Source organism: Microcaecilia unicolor, chromosome 2 (assembly GCF_901765095.1).
Source record: "Microcaecilia unicolor chromosome 2, aMicUni1.1, whole genome shotgun sequence".
NCBI classification, from domain to species: domain Eukaryota; kingdom Metazoa; phylum Chordata; class Amphibia; order Gymnophiona; family Siphonopidae; genus Microcaecilia; species Microcaecilia unicolor.
The window spans coordinates 443,553,826-443,576,950 of NC_044032.1; the positions used below are offsets into that span (position 1 = coordinate 443,553,826).

At 41.5% G+C, this 23,125-nt stretch overlaps 1 protein-coding gene across 1 annotated transcript in view; it reads left to right on the plus strand.

Annotated features, from left to right (window-relative positions):
- LOC115461210 (matrix metalloproteinase-21-like) overlaps positions 1-18,910 on the plus strand; it is a 40,931-nt gene extending 22,021 nt beyond the window's left edge. Inside the window, exons 5-9 of the mRNA XM_030190880.1 lie at positions 462-601; positions 7,968-8,109; positions 13,478-13,729; positions 15,560-15,732; positions 17,675-18,910. Of these exons, the coding sequence (XP_030046740.1) occupies positions 462-601; positions 7,968-8,109; positions 13,478-13,729; positions 15,560-15,732; positions 17,675-18,019 (1,052 nt within the window). The 3' untranslated portion in view covers positions 18,020-18,910. The remainder of the gene's footprint in view (positions 1-461; positions 602-7,967; positions 8,110-13,477; positions 13,730-15,559; positions 15,733-17,674) is intronic.
- The last annotated feature ends 4,215 nt before the right edge of the window (positions 18,911-23,125 follow it).

A 23,125-nucleotide genomic window follows, 5' to 3' on the forward strand; every position in this document is an offset into this window, starting at 1 on the left:
TTCATATGGGATGTAGGGGGGTTTAAAGACTCTGAGAGGTCATTTTATTAAGGTGCGCTAACGATTAGCACACACTAAATGCTACGATGCCAATAGGTACAAAATGACCCTGAGTATTGAGATGTATATGAAGGTTGTCAGTTGGTGTGGGGGGGGGGGGAGGTGAGGAAGGGTCTGTTTGGGGGAGGGTTATGTGTAAGGTGTAAGGACAGTGTGTGTGAAGGGAATGGGTTTGAATTTTAAGCCCTGGAATTATTCACTGACAACCATAATACACTTAGAAATACATTAATTTCTAAGCCATCGCTACCAGATTCAAAATGGAGGTTTCTGTGTGAATTCAATTGGGAATGTGTGTCCTGTGGATTAATTTGAAGGATTTGATGAACCCTGCACCCATTGCATTAGTGCTCCTCAAAGCAGACATTCTCATCAACTGTGGGTTTCTTTTCTTTCCTTAGGCCGTCACCTGGGCTGCTCACAGGTCTTTGATGGAATGGGGCAGGAATTTGCCCATGCCTGGCACCTGGGAGACATTCATTTTGATGACGATGAGCACTTTGTGCCTCCCAACAGTAAAGAAGGCATCAGTCTTCTGAAGGTTGGTAAAAACCAAATGCAGTGTTGAGCTCTTGAATATCTGCTCACTCATTCTATAACAGATCACCTAAAGGTAGGCATCAATTGTGCACATAAGTTATAGAATACTAGCTTTTACAAGCATGACTGTAACACACGCACATAACTTTGCACTAGAGAATGACAGAGGGGCGGGGATCCGCAGTAACCATGGGGATGGGGGCAGAGTCTGCGGGGATGGGGCGGGGACAAATCCCATGGGGAAGGGGTAGGGATGGGGACAGAGCCCATGAGGACAGGGACAAACTTTGTCCCCATGCCACTTTCTACTTTGAAGCCTGTTAATGAACTGGACTGTTATTTATGTTTGATTGATGCAGACAACAATATTTTTATTTTTTGGAAAAACAAGCAAACATCCTAGCCATAGCTAGCAAAATTTGCATGAGGGATCCTGTACATCCTGCTACCAGCACATCTTCTAAGAAGACAGCTTCTATTGCAGGAGGGACTGTGGAAGACAGGAGAGCTAGACTGAATCCTGAGATTGTTGATGACTTCTTATTCGTTCACAGATTTAAAAATCTCCCCTCAAGGGCATACAGAACGGGTTGTATTTTGTACCCCTGGATAATTTAACAGGGAGGATTAGGATTCCTTGGGGTAGTAGAAGTCAGCTATTGTTGGGGTTGGAAGGGTAGAGGGTGGTGGTGGTGGTGGTGGGAGAGTTATTATAGCTGCTAGTAGTTATTATTATTTTTTTCTATTTGTAATTTATTCAGAACAGTTGCATAGCATATTGTTCCTTTTTATACTTTAATAAAAAAAATTTAATATAAAATAATAAGTGCTTGAGGCTTCTGCAGTTGAGAACAGAGCCCATGGGGATGGGGTGGGGATGGGGACAGAACCTGCGGGGACGAGGTGGGGATGGAGACAGAGCCTGCGGGGACGGGGTGGGGACTGGGACAAATTTTGTCCTCTTGTCATTCTGTACTTTGCACGCAACCGTATTTTATAACATACACGCACATTTGCCTTAATGTGTAAATGCAAGAGGGCATTCACAGGGGGAGAAACATGGGTGGGGCCAACATTTATGAGCTTAATTTACAGAATACTGTGAGTTACATATGTAACTGTTGCATTTAGGTGCATGCATTTATGCCTGCTTTTGACATGATAAAAGAGCACATGCATGCCTAAAGTTAGGCACACTGATGTTGATTTATGCTAGTATTGTATAAGAGCACTCAAGTGTGTAATTGTGGTTTGGGCTTTTGTTGTAGCAGCCAGTTATAGAATTGTCCCCTACTGTCTACATTTTTCATTGTGTCTGGCTTCCCATTGTTGATGCCTCAACTTCCAGCCCAGCTGAAACTTGCTCTAATATTGTTCACTGTCAGTTGGGGCAGAAAGATCCAAAGGTGATAATGGCCCTCTGTTTGCAGCTGTGGTAGAGGTTCTCTGAAAACACCCTACCCTCTTCCTCTATATCCTAAGCATGACAGTGAGAGACTTACCAGCAGTTACCGTCCATGGGAACTGAGTTCGATTCCCACTTCAGGCACAGGCAGCTCCTTGTGACTCTGGGCAAGTCACTTAACCCTCCATTGCCCCATGTAAGCCGCATTGAGCCTGCCATGAGTGGGAAAGCGCGGGGTACAAATGTAAAAAAAAAAAAAACACTAATCTTGAATGAGTCAGTGTACAACAAAGTTAAAACACTGTAGTTGGGGGCTGGGTATGTGCAAGGTAGCAGTATTTGTTTGGGTGGAGGTCTGTGAGTCTCTGTGCATGGAGACAGTGTGTGCAGGAGTGAGCTGTGCACAGTGCTGGCTCAATCACTAGTTGGCCTAGACATGCGCCTAGGGTAACACAAGTGTGTGTCAGGGTGTGTGTGGTAGTCAGCAGGCCTACAAAAGACTATTCACTGCTGATGCAGGCTCTTGCCAGGTCTCGCCCCCTCTGAACTTCCTGTTTTGGAGGGAGTGGAACCTAGCAGTCCTAAAGCATAGATGCTCCACATCCTGTGCTTGCATTGGTAAGTGTTTTTCACACAAGAACATAAGAATAGTCATACCGAGCATTACAATAATTGAGTTGGGTTATTACAAGGGAGTAGATCGGAATGTTTAGTGCTTGGGGATAGACTAAGGATTTGATTGATCTAATTTGTCTTAGATGAAAATAACATCTACAAATGACTACGTTAATCTGTGATTGGAAAGATAAAGTCTCATCCAGAATTACTCCCAGTACCTTCACAGTAGAATGTTGAGGGACCGGGACAGATGAAAGAATAAGGGGTTGAGGCAAAATGATATTAGGAGAATTAGAGAATAAGATGCATTTCAATTTATCGGGACTGAGGGTTAACCCATTGCTGGTAAGCCAGGTTGCCATTTGAACTAACTTAAAGATAGTATCAGTGATTGGATTGGGGCACAGAGGGTCAAAAGAATGTAGGAGTTGATTGTTTTCTGCATAGATGAACGCTGTAAAACCTAAAGATTGAGCCTGAGCCAAAAAAATATGCCATAACAATATTGAATAACATAGGAGATAGGAGAGAGCCCTGTGGAACTCCTGATTGTGTTGAATAAGGTCGTGATGTGATATTTTGAAAACGAACAACTTAAAGTTTATGTGAGAGGTATGAATGGAACCAATCAAAAACTGTATCATGGAATCCTAGATGAAATAGTCTGGCTAGAAGAATGTCATAACTAACTAGGTGAAATGCCTCAGATAGATCTAGAGATAGCATTATAACTGAACTATTGGAATGCAGATGAAGGGTGGTTTCTGTGCTGTGGTGTGTACGAAATCCTGCTTGATTTGGGTGAAGAGCATTGGTTTTGTTTAGAAAATCCTGCAGCTGGTCAAAAACTATTTTCTCGGTAACTTTGATAAGAACCTGAAGGTTTGCAATTGGTTGGTAATTACTACTGTCCACGGGTTCGGAAGTATTTTTTAATTTCAGTGTAGTAGTCACAAGTTTCCAGTCTTCTGGAGCTATCCCTGATGTCAAGGATGTGGAAATCATTTGGAGCAGGTAGGGACTAAATTGACTGAAGAATCGTTTTAGAAGATGTGAAGGTATAGGGTCAGTAGGGGCCGTAGAAAGATTCATACCTGAAATTACAGTATTCAGTAGTGTAGCAGTTGGCAGATGAAATGTGGAAACAGTGCTTAAAAATAGTGCTGAGTGAAGTATTCCTGAAGACTTAGTGACATGGCTTTGTTTAAGAAATGATTAGCCAGGTCCTGACTACAAGAAAGTTGAGGTTTTAATGTGTTAGCATAGTAGGGAGTAGTCAGTGTCTTCATAATTTGATACAATGCAGCAGAGTTCCGGGCCTTAGAAATTTGGGTAGTGTAAAATGTTTTCTTGGCCATTTGCAAAGCAATTTTATAGCATCGTGCTGTGTCGTTGTAATTCGCTAGTGTAGTAGAGGAGGACAGGCATCTCCAGTGCCTTTCAGCCTGCCTTAAGTGGTATTTCATATGATGTGAGGATTGTGTATACCATGGTTCATTACATTGTTTACTGCTATTTATGGGCTGTGTTTTTATTGGAGCTAGGGGGTCTAGAGACGTATAGAGCAAGGTGTTCCAAACTTTGACTTGAGTTTCTATAGGAAAACAATTAAAGGAATCTATGTCTATGGATGCTTTAGTTAGGAGGTTTTGAGCAGTAAGCTGGCTAAGATCTTTTGAACTGTGGACCTCGAAATAAGGGCTTATATGACAAAAAGATAAAGTAAGGGAGAATGTAATTAAATGATGGTCAGTCCACGATAAAGAATAATGATAACAAACTTGGTTGTTCCAAAGAAGAAGTGGCCAAAAGGACAAGGTCTAATGTGTGTCCTCTAATATGTGCTGGCTGCTGTATATGTTCTTGGAGATCTAAGTCCGAAAATAGGGTTAAACGTTCTTGGGTATGTGGGGCATAGGCTACATCCAGGTGGAAGTTAAAATCTCCTAGAATAATAGGAATGTGGGAATTAATACAGTGATCCGACAGTAATGTTTGGAGAAGTGAAAAAGAATGTGTTGTTGGAGGTGGGGGATGATAAAGTAGAAGAGAGGCTGTGATACTGTCAGATTTGATTTTGAATTTCAAAGCATAGATTGGTGGGAGGGAGAAGATGTGAAAGTTGAAGAGTGGTAAAGAAGAAGAAGAATAAATTATAGCAACGCCCCCACCATGACGGTGGTCTCTATTACAGGAAGAAAAGGAGTAGCCAGGAGGAGTGGCTTATTTTAAATAGGCTGATTCAGGGTCTGTTAATCATATTTCCACAATGTAGAGGACTTTCAAAGAGAAAGATGTAATAAGATCGTGAATTAGATGATGCTTATTCCATATGGATTATAGCATTTAAAAGACCTATGTTAATCGACAAAGAAGGGACACAAGAATAAATCGAATGTTGTTAGTGCAGAAATATAATTTACCAAAGATGTCTTACCTGAGATAGGGGCTCAAGATGGAAATGCTTTATGGGGTGATGACCTCATTGAAACGAGATAGCCTGGGCAAGACACAGTCCTAAAATGCACAGATGGACCAGATAAAATAGTCTAGAAACATTAAAAGATATGTTATGACTGATCTTCTCTCAGTTCGTGTATGAAGGCGAGTATGAAGGAGCACTATCTGTTCCTTTTTCATGCTCCTTCATAGCATGCACGTGTCACACCTCTACACAGCTTTCATCACTAGAAGTCTTCTTAAAATACAAGAAGTACCAGTGACATCACTTCTGGTCGGCAAACTCGGGGAGAGTTCCATAAAGAAGGACCTATGTAATAAAAAGTCCCATTTCTAGTGGAGGTTAATCGAATTATCTGCAAAGAAGAAAACTGCAATAGACTATGTTGAGATGAGCACAGGCGTCAACTACATTCTTGCTTTGATCATTCTTCTGTAAGATATTTTGGTCTTCCCAAAAAAAAAGCCTTAAAAACCATGAACAATAATTTAAACATAATTCTGACTGAACTAGGCAGCCAGTGCAGGTCTCTCAATATTGGTGTAACATGTTGCAGTTAGAGAACAAAGCAAGGCAGTTTTAAAAAAACCCTCCCCCCAAAATGTCCCCACAGGCCAAAATCTATCACCCTTCAATTGTTCCACCAATCTGCAAATAGGCCTATCCCTAAAAACTTCCCCATGCAGCTGCCACACCACCCCAAACTGCTCCATCCCCTAAAATTGCTCCTACAAGCTGCCCCTCCCCAAAAATAACTGCCCTACCACACTGTAACCTGACCCTATCCTAAAAACTACCCACTAACAGCCTCACCATCTTGCAAACTGCCTCACCCCAAAAATAAACCCCTACAACTGCCCCATCATCCTTCAAACTACCTCACACCCCCAAAACTACCCTACCCACAACTAGCTACCCACAAACTGAACCTTATCCCTAAAACTACCTCACTGCAACTGCTCCACCACCTCACAATTTCTCACTCCTCAAAACTGATCCCCCATGACTACCCCTACATGCTTCAAACTGCCCTAACCCCATATAACATTTTGCCCTACAAGTGCCCCCACCCCTACTATTTCCCCCATAGGCACAACACCTGCCCAGCACAAACACAACACACAGCAGATATACACACACTGCGACCCTTTAGAACTCTTGCTGAGATAAATAAAATTGTGCTATTCTTTAATGGAGGGCAGATGTTCTTGAACCACAGGAATTGTGCTCAAGTTGTTTCTATGTAATTCACAATAGTAACTTAGCTTCTCCTATCTGTGATTAGAAAAAGTGCACAGGGGCCCTCACCCTCACATACTCACACAGGTCACCAACTTTATAGGTTCTGTTTCATGCACTTCAGTATCACTCTTTACGCCTACATGAATACTGGTTTGGCTGACACAGTACTAGGATATGTAGTTCTGAGGTTTACATAAATGAGGCTTGGCTTGAAAGCTCTCCCTAGATGATGGAAGGTCAAAGGCCTTTGTGTATTCTCTATTTTATAGTCAAAGGAAGCTTCTGTTGAAACCAGGTCCTACCACTATTTATACTGGACACTCATTTTGGTCTGCCACTTTTTTGCAACTTCCAGCTTTCTCTGGAAAGTCAGAAAGTTCACCTGTAAGACAACAGTCTATCTGCCTACAAATGAGTTCAACCAGAGGGTACTATGTTACTGGTAGAATAAAGTAGAAGCACTGACAATCTCAAGCAAAAAGACCTCATTGCTGAATTCTTCAGATTGCTACCTATGTATATATGTGTTTTAGGGTTGGGTATGTTTGTGGAGATCCAGTGTGTGTGTGGGGGGGGGGGGGGCAGGTTTTATATGTGTGGGTGTGCATAAAGGTGTGTGAGTGTGTATATGAGAAGGGCAGGGTGTGTATATGTAGAAGTCCATGCAAACGGTGACAAGGGATGTGTGTGTGGGTTTGAAAATATGGGGCAGGGAGAGTATATGTGTGTTGGGGGTGAGAGTGTATAGGGGGACACTGTGAGTAGGGGGTAGGGCATATGTCGTGAGTGTGAATATGGATGTGTGTGTGTGTATATATATATATATATATATATATATATATATATATATATATATATATATATATATAGGGGTAAAGATTGTATGTGTGTGTACGTGTGTGTGTGTGTGTGTCTAGGGGTAAAGAATGTCTGTATATGAGTGGTGGGAATTTGTGTTTGTGAGGGCTGGGGCAAACTGTGTGTGTGGGTAGGAGAAGGTGAGGCATAAGGTAAATCCAAAATCCTGCTATGGAGGTTTGCAGTAAACATTCTTTAAAAATTGCCAATTGTGTATGTCAACTGCAAAATCTTACTACACTTTGGCAAATAGCAAATGGCATTGCAAAAAAGAAAATATCAAGCATACTGTATAATAAAGTTTATTTTTAAGGCATGCAGAAAGAAAATGAAAAAAGTCAATGAAATATGCTAAGAGAGAGACAGGCAGAGACGAAGTGACAGATGTGTTAATACGTCATGTTAATGAAGTTATATAAATTTACAAGAGAAAAAGGCAAGGAAGAAACAAAGACAAACAGCAAAAATAAGATGAGAGGAAAACAAAGTTAAAAGTAACTAAAGATAGGAAAAGGCAAAGAGCAGCACAGAGTGGCTGAAACTAGAAAAGTAGAAACTGACCACATGATAGTCATTTACTTCCCATGAGACAGATGAGACTGGACAAGATTAGGAGCCTGACATAGAATGGGAACTAAGTCATTGAGAACCAATCTCCATGAATGACTGGACTGGGACGTATGATGCCCTCTCTAAGAGCTGCCTGTCTCTGTATTCTGGAACTTTGAGGGAAGTAAGTGGCATGACACAGACTTTAATTTTTGTTCTATTTTGTGCACTCAGGTAGCACTTCACGAAATTGGCCATGTCTTAGGACTGACCCATATGAACCAAATGGGCTCCATTATGCAGCCCAACTATATCCCAGCAAACACAAAGGAGGAACTGGATTGGATGGATAGGAAGGCCATTCAGAAGATCTACGGTAAGCAAACAGAAATGCAGTTCATGTCTTTCTCTTTAGCCTTACCACAGTTTTTGTGATAATTGAGATCAATGCAGAACTCGGTGGTAAGGAGTCAGGGAGCAGCTTAGATTATGGAGATTTGCATATTTACCACACTGTCATCAAATATGCCCACACTACATTAATTGATTTCCAAAATAGTTCCTTTAATTGGAAGGAAAAAACATCAGAAAAAAGTTTATCCAAACCTTAGACGCTTAAGATGAATCAAGCATCGGCAAAAAAAAAAACCCTTTCAAAAAACAATTTTGAAAGAGTCTTATAATATGTATATTGAAATATTTATCATAACACTATTTTTACATATATTTCTTCAACTTATCTTAAAAAGTCTTCCACCTTTGCAGCTCAACTCCAGACTTGACTTGAACATGTATACCTTGTATACCTTGGAGGAAAGGAGAAGCAGGGGTGATATGATACAGACGTTCAAATATTTGAAAGGTATTAATCCGCAAATGAACCTTTTTCGGAGACGGGAAGTCGGTAGAACTAGAGGACATGAATTGAGGTTGAAGGGGGGCAGACTCAGGACTAATGTCAGGAAGTATTTTTTCACAGAGAGGGTGGTGGGTATGTGGAATGCCCTCCCGCGGGAGTTGGTGGAGATGAAAACGGTAATGGAATTCAAACATGCGTGGGATAAACACAAGGGAATCTTGTTTAGAAAGAATGGTTCTGCGGAATCTTAGAGGAGATTGGGTGGTGACACCAGTAATTGGGAAACAAAAATGGGAGCTGGGCAGACTTTTACAGTCTATGCCCTGATTGTGACTGAATAAATAGGGATGGGCTGGAGTGTAAATTTTAAGGGGCTTCGACATTAACTCCAGAACTTAGTACAAGAACAGTGCTGGGTAGACTTCCCTAGAAAGGCAAGGACAAATCAAACTCGGGTATACATATAAAGTATCACATACCATGTAAATGAGTTTATCTTGTTGGGCAGACTGGATGGACCGTACAGGTCTTTATCTGCCGTCATTTACTATGTTACTATGAATTATTGTAGGAGCCTATTGTATAAAAGCACATAGATGCCTATGCTGATTTTGTGAAATAAACATAAAACAGGCCCATTGTTGAGAGTTCTTATAGATGCCTTGTTATAAAATGATCTCATGTTTCTAAGTTTACTCAGGCTAAGTGGAGGTATTCCCGAGGTTGGGCACATAAAATAAGCCAGACAATTAATGACCATCTCTGGGAAAAGGTAAGCAAAGTTACCAGAAGCAAAAAATGAGGTTTTAATATATTCCATTAGAGCAAAGAATTTGGAATTCAACAGTCCAAACCCCATCCTTTTATGTGAAAAAAATATAAAAAGCTGCAGAAGTTCAAACGTAACTTTTGTAGACTGCTTATGGACCCATAACATTTTGAATCCACTACTTTAGTCACCTTTTCCCAGAGATCAGCATATTTGTATGTGCCAAAAAGCAGGTGTAAAATCATGTGCATAGCTGAAGTAATTTTCAAAGTGGAAATGCATGAACACTTTCATTTTGAAGTCTTCTAGTACTCACACAAGGTATGGGTTTACATGTTCTTTTTGACTTTATATTTACAGTGGTGGAAATAAGTATTTGATCCCTTGCTGATTTTGTAAGTTTGCCCACTGACAAAGACATGAGCAGCCCATAATTGAAGGGTAGGTTATTGGTAACAGTGAGAGATAGCACATCACAAATTAAATCCGGAAAATCACATTGTGGAAAGTATATGAATTTATTTGCATTCTGCAGAGGGAAATAAGTATTTGATCCCCCACCAACCAGTAAGAGATCTGGCCCCTACAGACCAGGTAGATGCTCCAAATCAACTCGTTACCTGCATGACAGACAGCTGTCGGCAATGGTCACCTGTATGAAAGACACCTGTCCACAGACTCAGTGAATCAGTCAGACTCTAACCTCTACAAAATGGCCAAGAGCAAGGAGCTGTCTAAGGATGTCAGGGACAAGATCATACACCTGCACAAGGCTGGAATGGGCTACAAAACCATCAGTAAGACGCTGGGCGAGAAGGAGACAACTGTTGGTGCCATAGTAAGAAAATGGAAGAAGTACAAAATGACTGTCAATCGACAAAGATCTGGGGCTCCACGCAAAATCTCACCTCGTGGGGTATCCTTGATCATGAGGAAGGTTAGAAATCAGCCTACAACTACAAGGGGGGAACTTGTCAATGATCTCAAGGCAGCTGGGACCACTGTCACCACGAAAAGCATTGGTAACACATTACGACATAACGGATTGCAATCCTGCAGTGCCCGCAAGGTCCCCCTGCTCCGGAAGGCACATGTGACGGCCCGTCTGAAGTTTGCCAGTGAACACCTGGATGATACCGAGAGTGATTGGGAGAAGGTGCTGTGGTCAGATGAGACAAAAATTGAGCTCTTTGGCATGAACTCAACTCGCCATGTTTGGAGGAAGAGAAATGCTGCCTATGACCCAAAGAACACCGTCCCCACTGTCAAGCATGGAGGTGGAAATGTTATGTTTTGGGGGTGTTTCTCTGCTAAGGGCACAGGACTACTTCACTGCATCAATGGGAGAATGGATGGGGCCATGTACCGTACAATTCTGAGTGACAACCTCCTTCCCTCCGCCAGGGCCTTAAAAATGGGTCGTGGCTGGGTCTTCCAGCACGACAATGACCCAAAACATACAGCCAAGGCAACAAAGGAGTGGCTCAGGAAGAAGCACATTAGGGTCATGGAGTGGCCTAGCCAGTCACCAGACCTTAATCCCATTGAAAACTTATGGAGGGAGCTGAAGCTGCGAGTTGCCAAGCGACAGCCCAGAACTCTTAATGATTTAGAGATGATCTGCAAAGAGAAGTGGACCAAAATTCCTCCTGACATGTGTGCAAACCTCATCATCAACTACAGAAGACGTCTGACCGCTGTGCTTGCCAACAAGGGTTTTGCCACCAAGTATTAGGTCTTGTTTGCCAGAGGGATTAAATACTTATTTCCCTCTGCAGAATGCAAATAAATTCATATACTTTCCACAATGTGATTTTCCGGATTTAATTTGTGATGTGCTATCTCTCACTGTTACCAATAACCTACCCTTCAATTATGGGCTGCTCATGTCTTTGTCAGTGGGCAAACTTACAAAATCAGCAAGGGATCAAATACTTATTTCCACCACTGTACCAAGCTATGCAAGTCTGTCAGCACCTCTGAATATCACAGGTAAAAGATATCCAAATAGGTGGATAAAGTTATCTTAGGCCTGCTATATCTGCATTAGAGATAACTGCATAAAGTTAACCAGATAACAACCGAATATCACTTTCTTCCAGCTTACTTTGAGCTCACCCCTAGAAGACCTCCGATTCCTCTCAGTTTTAAACACTTCACTTTGGCCAATGAACCGTTAGATGGTCAGTGGAATCAAGATTTGAAAGATGACAATTTTTTTGTGTAACTCCTAAAGTTACATGACAAATCATTTAGAATATCAATATCCCACGTATTTTTCCTTCAAGGATGAGAATGGCCCATAAATTTTCCCATTTTTCTTTTAACTGAATTGAATGAAAATGTATACAGAAAGTGTATGATGGATGGTAATGTGGAATCTGAGGTTAGTTAATATTTTTTTTTCTTGAATCATCTCCTCCCCAATCACTACCACTACCAGCACCCCAAATAATGGAGAAAATTACTGATAAAAAGGGAAACATGATATCTTAAAAGGTAATATGTAATGCCTGGAGATTTCTGACATTCCTTGAGGAATAGGAAAAACAATGTTAGTGTTTCATTTTGTACAGAAAGTAAACAATCTCAAAGGTAGCAAACAAAGGAACTAAGAGGATGTTATGGACAGAAAAATAGTACAACTGTTAGGTTCTTTGTAAGCTGGTGAAACGTGAGTGAAGTTTTCATGGATATATTTAATAATAATTCAAATAAATAGAAGCAATCATATTGATATCTTACTATTAAAAATATCACAAACAAGTTCCAACTTTTCCTATAGAGTGACAGCCTATTCCTGAATTTTACACAGAGTTTAGTCTTTTTCTTCGCCTGTGATTTGCAGTCCAGGTTTTCTGATATCAGCTAACACAATGAATTAGATCATTACTTTGCTCAACATACAATATTTGTTGAGTTTTCTGTAAGTTCAAATCATGTACTAAACTCTTTTTTTTTACATTGTGATTTCATTATGCTAATTGTAGTTAATGAAAGTATTTAAAATGTACGATAGCTTGTTACTGTTCAGAGGTACTTCTAGTAGAATTCATAAAACATATTAGAAAAGTAATAACACACTAACCCCATTATTCTATAATTTTGCATGCACATTTTCATGCTTAGAATGCAAAATTGCACACACAAGTTGTAGAATACTGCCAGTTATGCGTGTAACTTAATTGCCTAATTAGGTGCAAATTGACACTAACAACAAATAATCAGCGATCATTGGAGTTAATTGACACAAGCCTCGGTAGCGTTTTAGCTCATAGTAGAAATCAGCTGATGGTAAACGCATCTCGGCGTTTACCACCAGCTGATTTCAACCATGAGCTAAAAACGCTACCATGGCTTAGTAAAAGACCCCCTTAGGAACTATTCTTTAATGTTAGCTCATATGTTTAGCAGTGGTTTTCAATCCTGTTCTTAGGGATCACCTGGCCAGTTGGGTTTTCAGGATATCCACAATACATAAGCATATGAGAGATTTGCATGCACTGCCTTCTTAGTATGCAAATCTCTTTCATACATATTCATTGTGGATATTCTGAAAACCCGATTGGCCAGGTGGTCCCTGAGGACTAGGTTGAAAACCACTGTTCTGTAGTATATAAGTGCCAGAGGTGTGTGGATGTGGGAGAAGACAGTATTCCCTCAAAGCGGAGTGATAGTGAAACAGCACCTCCCCTTCCCCCCCCCTCACACACACACACTCGCAGGACTGTAGATGGAGGAGTCCTGCTCAGATTAGAAAGAACAGTGGGAGGGGCATGAGCAGGACAGGAGCATGCCAAGCACTTATGTGCTATACAAGTAGAATGCGGTTAGTTACTCCCGTAACTGCCGAAGGTGAACGCATTTACGCCTACCATAGAGCTAGTATATGTGCTCACACCTAAAGTTACACACATAAATTCAGACTTAGGTTAGTATTCTATACCATCAATTAAGCACTTAAGTGCTGCTATAAAATTCACACTTAGTTCACACTCTTTAAGTGGGTTATCATAAAGATTTGCAAACCATAAAAGTTGCAGCTAGCCGTTCTTTTCTCATATTTGCTTGTTCAATTCAAAGAAAATATCATTCTTGTCCTGGGTGGGGGAGCAGGAAAGTGCGAGGGTCGCTTCAACACTGTGTTCGACTGGGTGCGGAAAGAGTCGAAAGAGAATGGAATATATCATTACAACACCTACTTCTTCCGAAGCAGTTGGTACTGGATGTATGAAAACCGAAACAACAGGACCCGCTATGGTGACCCCATTCAGCTTTCCACTGGCTGGCTCGGCATTCCACAAACGGATATTGATGCCTTTGTCCATATATGGACATGGAATAAAGATTATACCCTCTTCTTTAAAGGTTAGTGTTGGTCAACAAAGCATTAGCATGTGATGTGTTGCAAAGGGTGCATGTTTCTGCTTCAGAGATTTCTGCAAATGCAAGAAAAATAAAGTCTACATGTCATTTGCTTCCTGTTTTAGAACCTTTCTAGTAGAGAAGGCATGCTGATTCTAATAGGAATTTGGCCTGTTTTGATATCTTCAGTTCCTAGAGCTCTTTCTGTTACAAAAGTACTGCTTACTTCGGCTCACAGTCTGTCCCACACTGAGATGTGCTGTCTCAATGTCAAGAGAATGAAGAATCATGAATCATTTTTCTTTATATATACAATTCCTCAAGACCTACATAGTAAACTATAACTAAAATGACATAATTTCAGTGTGCACCCTACAGTATAAATACATGATAGGTTGAATAACACTCCAGGGAGCAGATACACCTGTACTGGCTTAATCTCCACAGTATATTTTTGAGAATTGATCTCTAGATAGGCAAGCCTATAAGTGGATGTCTCCATTTAGGCTCCCCTATACTCCATGGTGAGAGCCAATTCTATATCAGCATCTGGATGCCCAGATTCAGTTATAGAATAATAACGTAGCCCGATGTTGGTGTGCCTTAAATTTACTCATCTGCAGTTACATCAGTCAAATAGAAGTATAACCAGGTTTGATTGTCAGGGGGAGCAGTCTTTTTGTAAAATAGGCATCAGTATGAAGCTGAAGGCCTGATCTGCATAGGTGCCATTTTATTCAAAATCCTTTTCGGGGAGCAGCCGCTCCCCTTGCACCCCTCCTAGCTATGCCTCTGGTCATAGAGCTTGTGCAACCACACTAATTGTGCCCAGCAGTCTCACAGTGAACTGTCTAAACTGTTGGGCAAACAGATAAAGCTCTGGGCCACTGGGGGGGAAGACTTGCTACTAGTGGCATGGAACATGGCTAATGGGGAATTCATCAGCTCCCCTGGGAGTTCAAAGAGTTGTGGTAAAGACATAATGGTTGTGTGGGGTGTGTGTTGGGGGGGGGGGAGAGAGGTGAGGTACAGTGTGAGGGATCCCTGATGCATTTACTACTGTTGTCCAAGCCAGATAGAGAGCCACCTGGAGAAGGCTAGGGAAGTTCGAATGGGCCTTACCTTGAAACCTTGATGGATGGCAGCAGGAAAGGTTGAGCTGCCTGGCTCACCCCCTTTTAACCACTGCCCACTCCCTGGGCAGTTTGATCCCACCCAGGACTGTCCCCTTACCCTCAGGTGCCTGCTCCCCACCTCATGGGAAGGGAGCAGGGGGAAAGGGGGTACCTGTTTAACTTTGCCTCCTGAGTCACTCTGTTCTTAGGGGCTCTCTGCTCTGTTCCAGCCTTACACCCTCCCTTTCTGTGTAAGCTACTTGGACGGGAGAGGCTGGAGTAGAAAGCCCCTGCTGGTCTGGAGTCTGAAAAGAAGTGGCAGAACGGTGTTCCACACCATGCCCTCAAAAATTCAGCTGTGGCAGGGCCAAACACAATGGGTGAAATGAAACCATCATGGTTTATGTTGCCATCTACTAGAGACCACTTCTGATTAACCTGAAAGTCTAATGGGGCAGAATAAGACTTCCAGATCAAAAAAGAAAAAGGAAATATTTAGAAAGATGGCTGAATCCATCATTCATGACCAGGAGTTCTGTTGGCACCTCTGACTTTCTGCAGTGCAATATATAGTACCAAACTGTATAAATAAAAGATATCACAACTCTAAATGTTAGACCAGATATAAGACTTGATTCTTTGTGGGAGCTTTTTCTGATTCGGCTGAACGTCCATGTCTTTATATGGTTCTAGCAAGTCTATTTTTTCTTTTGGCTAGGCACCCAGTATTGGCGCTATGACAATGAAAATGACAAGGCGTACACCATGGATCCAGAAGGGAATAAGTACCCTCGTCTGATAACTGAGGGTTTCATTGGAGTCTTTAGCACCATCGATACTGCCTTTTTTGACAAACGGGACAACAATATTTATTTCTTCAGGGAGCACAATGTAAGCATTTTCCCATCTGATAACAGATATATGTAAATACTTCCTACTAACCCTCCTTCATTTGGAATATGGATGTCATAAAATTGATAACAATTCTCATTTCTTGACCAGGGAATACAATTTTAGAGACATCTTGGTAAACATTTTTCCTATAAATCTCATTTTTATCTTTTGTATAAAGGTTAAAAACAGGAGAAAGCCTTCTCACTCTGTATTATCTTAGTTAGTACACAAAATTATTCCCAAATAAGAAATATTATGAGTTGGACAACCTGAAATTGAGTAGACTCTGGAGTATTTCAATATATCCCAGTTGCAAAAATGTGATCTACAAGTCAATCTATATGTCAGGATTCCCTTACCTCAATGCCAAATAGTGGAATTCCCTCCCGAAATTCATCTGATGCGAACCTAATTATTTGATATTCCGGAAATACTTTAAAGCCTCTCTGTTTAGGCAATTTCTCATGGGCGATCAGAATTAATTTAATTTAACCCCCTAATTGTACAATTAATCAATTTCTCAGTTCCATTCTAATTGATATTATACATGGATGACTATAAATTGCTACCTTTTTGTGTCTAACATTCATTTCCATGTTACATATTGTAATATTCAATCCTCATTTAGGGGTCCTTTTACTAAGGTGCACTGAAAAATGGCTTGTGGTAGTGTAGGCACAGGTAAAGGAATCCTGTGCAGAAGGAATGGATCCTCAGAAGCTTAGCCGAAATTGGGTGGTGGAGCAGGTGGGGGGAAGAGGGGTTGGTGGTTGGGAGGCGAGGATAGTGGAGGGCAGACTTATATGGTCTGTGCCAGAGCCGGTGATGGGAGGCGGGACTGGTGGTTGGGAGGCGGGGAATCCTGCTGGTCAGACTTATACGGTCTGTGCCCTGAAAAAGACAGGTACAAATCAAGGTAAGGTATACACATATGAATTTATCTTGTGGGCAGACTGGATGGACCATGCAGGTCTTTTTCTGCCGTCATCTACTATATTACTATGTTTTGGGTGCACGCCAATCCATTTTTCAGTGTGCCTGTAAAAAAGGCCTTTTTATTATTTTTGCCAAAAATGGACATGCGGCAAAATCAAAATTGCTGCGTGTAAATTTTGGGTCTGAGACCTTACCACCAGCCATTGACCTAGCGATAAAGACCCACACAGTAACCAGGCGGTAATGACCTATGTGCATCAAGTGCCACTTGGCACGCATCCAATACGTGCATTTGAAATATTTTCGGATGTGCGTATTGGGCGTGCTCCAAAAAATTACCACAAGAGCCACATGATAGCCATGCGGTAACTCCATTTTGGCGTGTGTTGGGCACACGTAGATGCTTACACAGCATAGTAAAAGGGCACCTCATTTTGTTATTACTACTTAATGTATACTATCCCGTATCATTTTTGGTTACTGTTAAGTACAATAAGATGTTAGCCACATTGAACCTGATCTATTGGGATATTGTGGGATATAAATGAAATAAGTAAGTAAGTAAATAAATAAATACATAAATAAATAAATAAATAAATAAATAAATAAATAAATAGATTGGTCTTGCGGACCTTTATTGCTGCCAGTTTTTGTATACTTCATTAACTCCTTGCCAGTACTCCCTGCTGTGGTTCATTATACTGATATCTGTGCTGCACAGTGACTCGCTGGCATTCTGGGGTTTCTGATTCTCCTTGAATTTTGGCAATTTACATGTTGTGGCTATGAGGCTGGTGGCAGTGCTATATACTCAGGTTTGTTCCACTATAGCACACTTTATGGTGATCTTGTGCTTGGATCTTGAAAGCTAAGACCATCAATTAATTTCACAGGTAGAATTCAACAAAATTCAAAAGTAAATTTCCACAGCTAGAAACGTTTGTGTTTTGATTTTTCAGCTCATCCTTGTTTTTGTATTTTTTCTTCTTTCTTCTGGCTCTAGGTTACTGCCTTCAATGTGGAGACAAACAATATAGTGGAAGGATACCCAAAACCAATTAAATATGTCTTTCCAGCTGTGTTCCCTGATGATCACCCTATGGGGAACCTTGATGCTGTCTACTTCTCTTATGCACACGATGACATCTTCTTCATCAAGGACAAATATGTTTGGAAAGTGGTGAATGAAAAGGATCGTCATTCCAACTCTACTCTACCAAAGAATGGGCTTCTGTTCCGCCACCAGCTCAATGAGCTGTGGCATGACATATGTGATGTTCATCCATCCGTGTTGTCAACATCAAAGAGAAAAAACATGTCCACCCCCTCAGGTAATTCCTCTAACTAACATTCTCTCGTGCCTTTTGGTTGAGGGTATACATTTGAGGATAAACACCTCCAACTCACTTTCCACAACGCAAAAATAGCCATCTTCTGAGGAAAACCAGAACCTCATGCCTTATGTAGGCTGAATCATCTTTAATGGAATGGCATTGATAATAGAAGTCTCAGTGATTATTCTGTGCATTGTGTGGAGAGAGAGAGAAGATTCTCAAATACCAAGAAATACAGTCAGAGACCAGGAACATTTGGCAGAAAGATACAGAAATATTTCCCTTTGTATTCGGTGCCACAGGCTTCATTAAAAACAATGTCCAAGCAAACCTTGACAAGTTTCCTATACATATTACATTCTATGACCTCCAGAAGGAAGTTATCTTTGGCATGATGCAAGTACTAGGTGAATGTTAGCAGTAAATCTGAGAGACTGAACTCATATCTTACATACCTTGGCTTAGGAGTGAGGCTCATTGCTGTCATAGTATGCGCTAAAATAACCCATTGGGAGACATTGCACTCGCTACTGAACAAGAGAGAATAAAGTAGAAGAAGAAGAATGGATTTAACAGCAACCATTCAGAGCCCCTGTGAAGGACATCAAGATGTTTTAAATAAAGGACTACTCTCTTTTACCTCATAGTTCATTGCAAATATAAATATGGAGAAAAAAATTTAAGTGCCCATGCACCTGAAAGATCTTGGAAGTTTTTAATTTTATGTTTTGCAATTTGGAATGAATCCTTCAAAATGCATTCTTTTATCAGAAATAGATTGCTGGTAGTCCCGTAACCCAGTAATTGTCAAATTGTCGTAACTATAATTGACGGTAGAAGACTCGCAAGGGGATGATGAGATAACTCAACAATAGGGCTACTTAATCACTCAGGGGCCCTTTTACTAAGCCACATAAGCAACTACGCATGTCCAACGCGCACCAAAATGGAGTTGCCGCATGACTACCATGTGGCTATTGCGGTAATTTCATTTTTGCCGCACCTCTGATACGTGTGGCCGAAAAAGAATTTTTATTTTTGGATGTGTATATCGGACACACGCCAAGTGGCATTTGGCGTGCATAGGTCATTACCGCCTGGTTACCACCTGAGACTTTATCGCTAGGGCAATGGCTGGTGGTAAGGTTGCAGACCCAAAATTGACATGCGGCAATTTTGATTTTGCTGCACGTCCATTTTCAGCAAAAAATTTTTAAAAGGCCTTTATTACAGGCGTGCTGAAAAATGGATTGGCGTGAGCCCAAAGCCTGCGCCTACACTACTGCAAGCCATTTTTCAGCGCACCTTAGTAAAAGGACCCCACAGCATGCTAAAGGCTGATATTCAAAGGCCATACACTGGACAGCCTGCACTTTATTGGTGTTCTTTTGTTTTTACACCAACAGCAATTGACTGACATTGAAGACATTGAGATATCTGTTAAATGCTTTTAATTAGCACCAATTCACCTTTTTAAATTCACTTTCATCACATGCCTATCTCCAGCTGAATTTGACCTTGAAAAATAAATAAGCTAAAAATCTAATGCTTTCACACAGCCATTAAACTGTGGATAAACCACTTAGATAGAAAGAGGTTGAAACATGCTGACAGGAAATACCTGCATACATATATTACACTGTTTGGGATGTATTACTGGACATTGCTGCAAGGAGTGTATGGGGACAGTGTTGGAAGAGCTGAGCATCTTCATGAATGTAAGCACACTCCATGAGAAGATCCATGGTACAAGAAATCCCAGAACACTGCAGTACCTGTGTTTATGTACTAATGTACTTCATAGTGCATCCTTTTGTTTGTATAGCAGTCTGAAAGTAACATGTTAATGGATGGAGAAAATCTTGCTAAAATAGATTCTCAGAATTCACCATTCATGGATAATTGTTATATATCTTTGCGTTGATGTGGAGGGGCATAATTGAATGGGGGCCCAAGTTTTCATGAGGGCGTCCTCGCAGGATGGCCCCGTAAAGGGGCGGGGCAACCCGTATTATCGAAACAAGATGGGCGTCCATCTTTTGTTTCGATAATACTTTCGGGGACGCCCAAATCATGAAATTTAGGTCGACCTTAGAGATGGTCATCCTTAGGTCATTTTTGAGATGGTCATCCCCGGTTTTCAGCGATAATGGAAACCGAGGACGCCTATCTCAAAAATGACCAAATCCAAGCCAGCATTCGTAGTGCACTGGTCCCCCTAACATGCCAGGACACCCTAGAGGGCACTGCAGTGGACTTCAGAAAACGGTCCCAGGTGCATAGCTCCCTTACCTTGGGTGCTGAGCCCCCCCCCCCCCCAAAAAAAAAACCAAACCCACAACTGTACACCACTACCATAGCCCTTAGGGATGAAGGGGGGCACCTACATGTGGGTACAGTGGGTTTCTGGTGGGTTTAGGAGGGCTCACATTTACCACCACAAGTGTAACAGGTAGGGGGGATGGGCCTGGGTCTGCCTGCCTGAAGTACACTGCACCCACTACAACTGCTCCAGGTACCTGCATACTGCTGTGATGGACCTGAGTATGGCATTTGAGGCTAGCATAGAGGCTGGCAAAAAAGTATTTTTAAAGATTTTTTTGAGGGTGGGAGGGGGTTAGTGACCACTGGGAGAGTAAGGGGAGGTCATCCCCGATTCTCTCCGGTGGTCATCTGGTCAGTTCGGGCACCTTTTTAATGCTTGGTCGTGAAAAAAAATGGACCAAGTAAAGTCAGCCAAGTGTTCGTCAGGGACGCCCTTCTTTTTTCCATTATCAGCCGAGGATGCCCATCTCCTAAGCACACCTCAGTCCCGCCTTCGCTACACTGCCGACATGCCCCCGTAAACTTTAGCGCCCAAAATTGGCTTTCGATTATGCCGATTTGGACGACCTTGTGAGAAAGACGCCCATCTCCCGATTTGTGTCGGAAGATGGCCGCCCTTCTCTTTCGAAAACTGACCTGATAGTGCCATTCTATGTGGAGTGATATTATAAAGCATTTTTCACATGTAAAGTATTTTATATATACAGAAAACAGCCCACGTAAGTTTGAGGGGTTCAATGCATTCACAGGATGGCATTAAGTTATGTGTGCAGCTCATGCAGGTACTTCTGGAAGCATTGTTTGGGCAGAGCAGAGGTGAGCTTGCAGTGAACATATACATTTTAATAAAATACGTGAGTACACATATAGGGTCTTATTCTATAAAGGTTATACTCCTAAATTTATGTTCCAAAATTTATGCTCCTAAATTATGAGCATACTCTATGTTTCAAAATAGATTATGCTCGTAATTTAGGAGCGTAAATTATGCTCATAAATTAGGAACATAAATTTTAGGAGCATAACCTTTATATAATAAGGCCCATAAGGGGGTTTTTATATCTAGTCCCAAAAGTTAGGCAATGAAAAGATTGGTGCTGAGCCCCTATTCTACATAGGGCACCTGACCTTTATAGAATGATGATATAGCATACAGGTCGTGCCTAACTTTGGGTACTAGACTTATGCTTGATAGAAACAACTTGGTACCCATAGGCGGTCGGTGGCCCAACTGTTTGGGGAGGCTAAATGGGGTGGGGTTAGGGTGGGGTTAGGGATGGGCCGGGGGCGGAGCTTACATCCATAATTGTCTGACAACACACAGAAAAAAAAATAAGTAAAAATAAAATAGTCACAATTAATACCATCCATGGCCAGCAATTCTCCTCTCTCCCCTGGCCTTCCACTCCTATCCAGCAATCTGTTCTCTCCCCCTGCCCTCCCCTCCTCTCCTCCTCTCCAGCGATCTGTTCTCTCCCCCTGCCCTCCCATCCATGTCCAGCAATTCTCCCTACTTTCCCTCAGCTCCCTGACAGCCCTCCTCTCTGTTCCTTCCTGCCCCCACCCATGCATTTAACCCTTTTACTCTCCGTGCAAGCGATGTCAGTGAAGAAGAAGGCACTGCAGGCTCGTCTCCAGCTTCTCCCTTTCCTCCACACAGTGTCCCGCCCTCGCTGAAACAGGAAATGCATCATCACAGAAGGCGGGACACTGTGTGATGAGGGAAGGGAGAAGCTGGAGCCGGAGGTGAGCCTGCAGTGCCTTTTTCATCACTGACGTCGCTGCCACGGAAAGTAAAAGGGTTAAAATACATGCACGAATGGGGGGGGGGGAGGAGGAGGGAGGAACGGAGAGGAGGAGGGCTGCCGGTTGGGGAGCTGAGAGCGGGAAGGAAGGAGGGACCGTCAGAGTGCTGCCTGGCTGCAGTGCTGCGCCAGCCCTGTGTTTTGGGGGCAGCAGCCAGGGGAATGTCACGGTTGGTGTGGGGAGGCTTAGCCTCCTCAAGCCTCTTATACGGGGCGCCTATGTTGGTACCTAACTTTTGGGAATGCCCATGACCCACTTATGTCCCTAGCAGATCGTTGATGGATAAAAATGATTTTAATAATAAATTAGAATATGCATACAATAGCCCGACACAGGCCGTGTTTCGCCCTACTGGGCTGCTTCAGGGGCTACAAAACAAAATAATATATAATAAATAATCAAATATAAGTTAAAATTGAAATTAGAATAAAAAAATCCAATCTAAATCCCACAGAATTTACATGTATATAAAAGAACAGATAAATCAAAACATACATGTATATATAGTAAAATATCACATAAATCAAAATATACGTATATATACAGTAAAATATCACATTAAAAAATCAATGTTCTAAATAGTATTATCATGATTATGTTATGCTTGTAAATACAAACAAAAACTGAATGAAATGCATAAGACACCCACCTCTTCAATGTTTCTTCACTACCAAAGGAGGAGTAAAATGATAAAAGAAACTGTGATATACTAAAAAATGAAAAACAATTATGTTAAAAATAGAATGATCATAAGCTCATGGAATAAAAAATTGATTATGGGGTATCAAAATAATTAAATGAATAATGAAGGATGGAAAAGAAAAGAAGAAAATAATAATGAAAGATGGAAAAAAGAAGAAGAAAGATAAAAGAAAAAGGACTCACATATACAGTTGATATCTTGAAAAAACAGCTCTCTCAGAGATGTTGAAACCAATGATCAATAGCCTGCATGAAATAGTATCACTCATAAGTATATAGTCACGCAG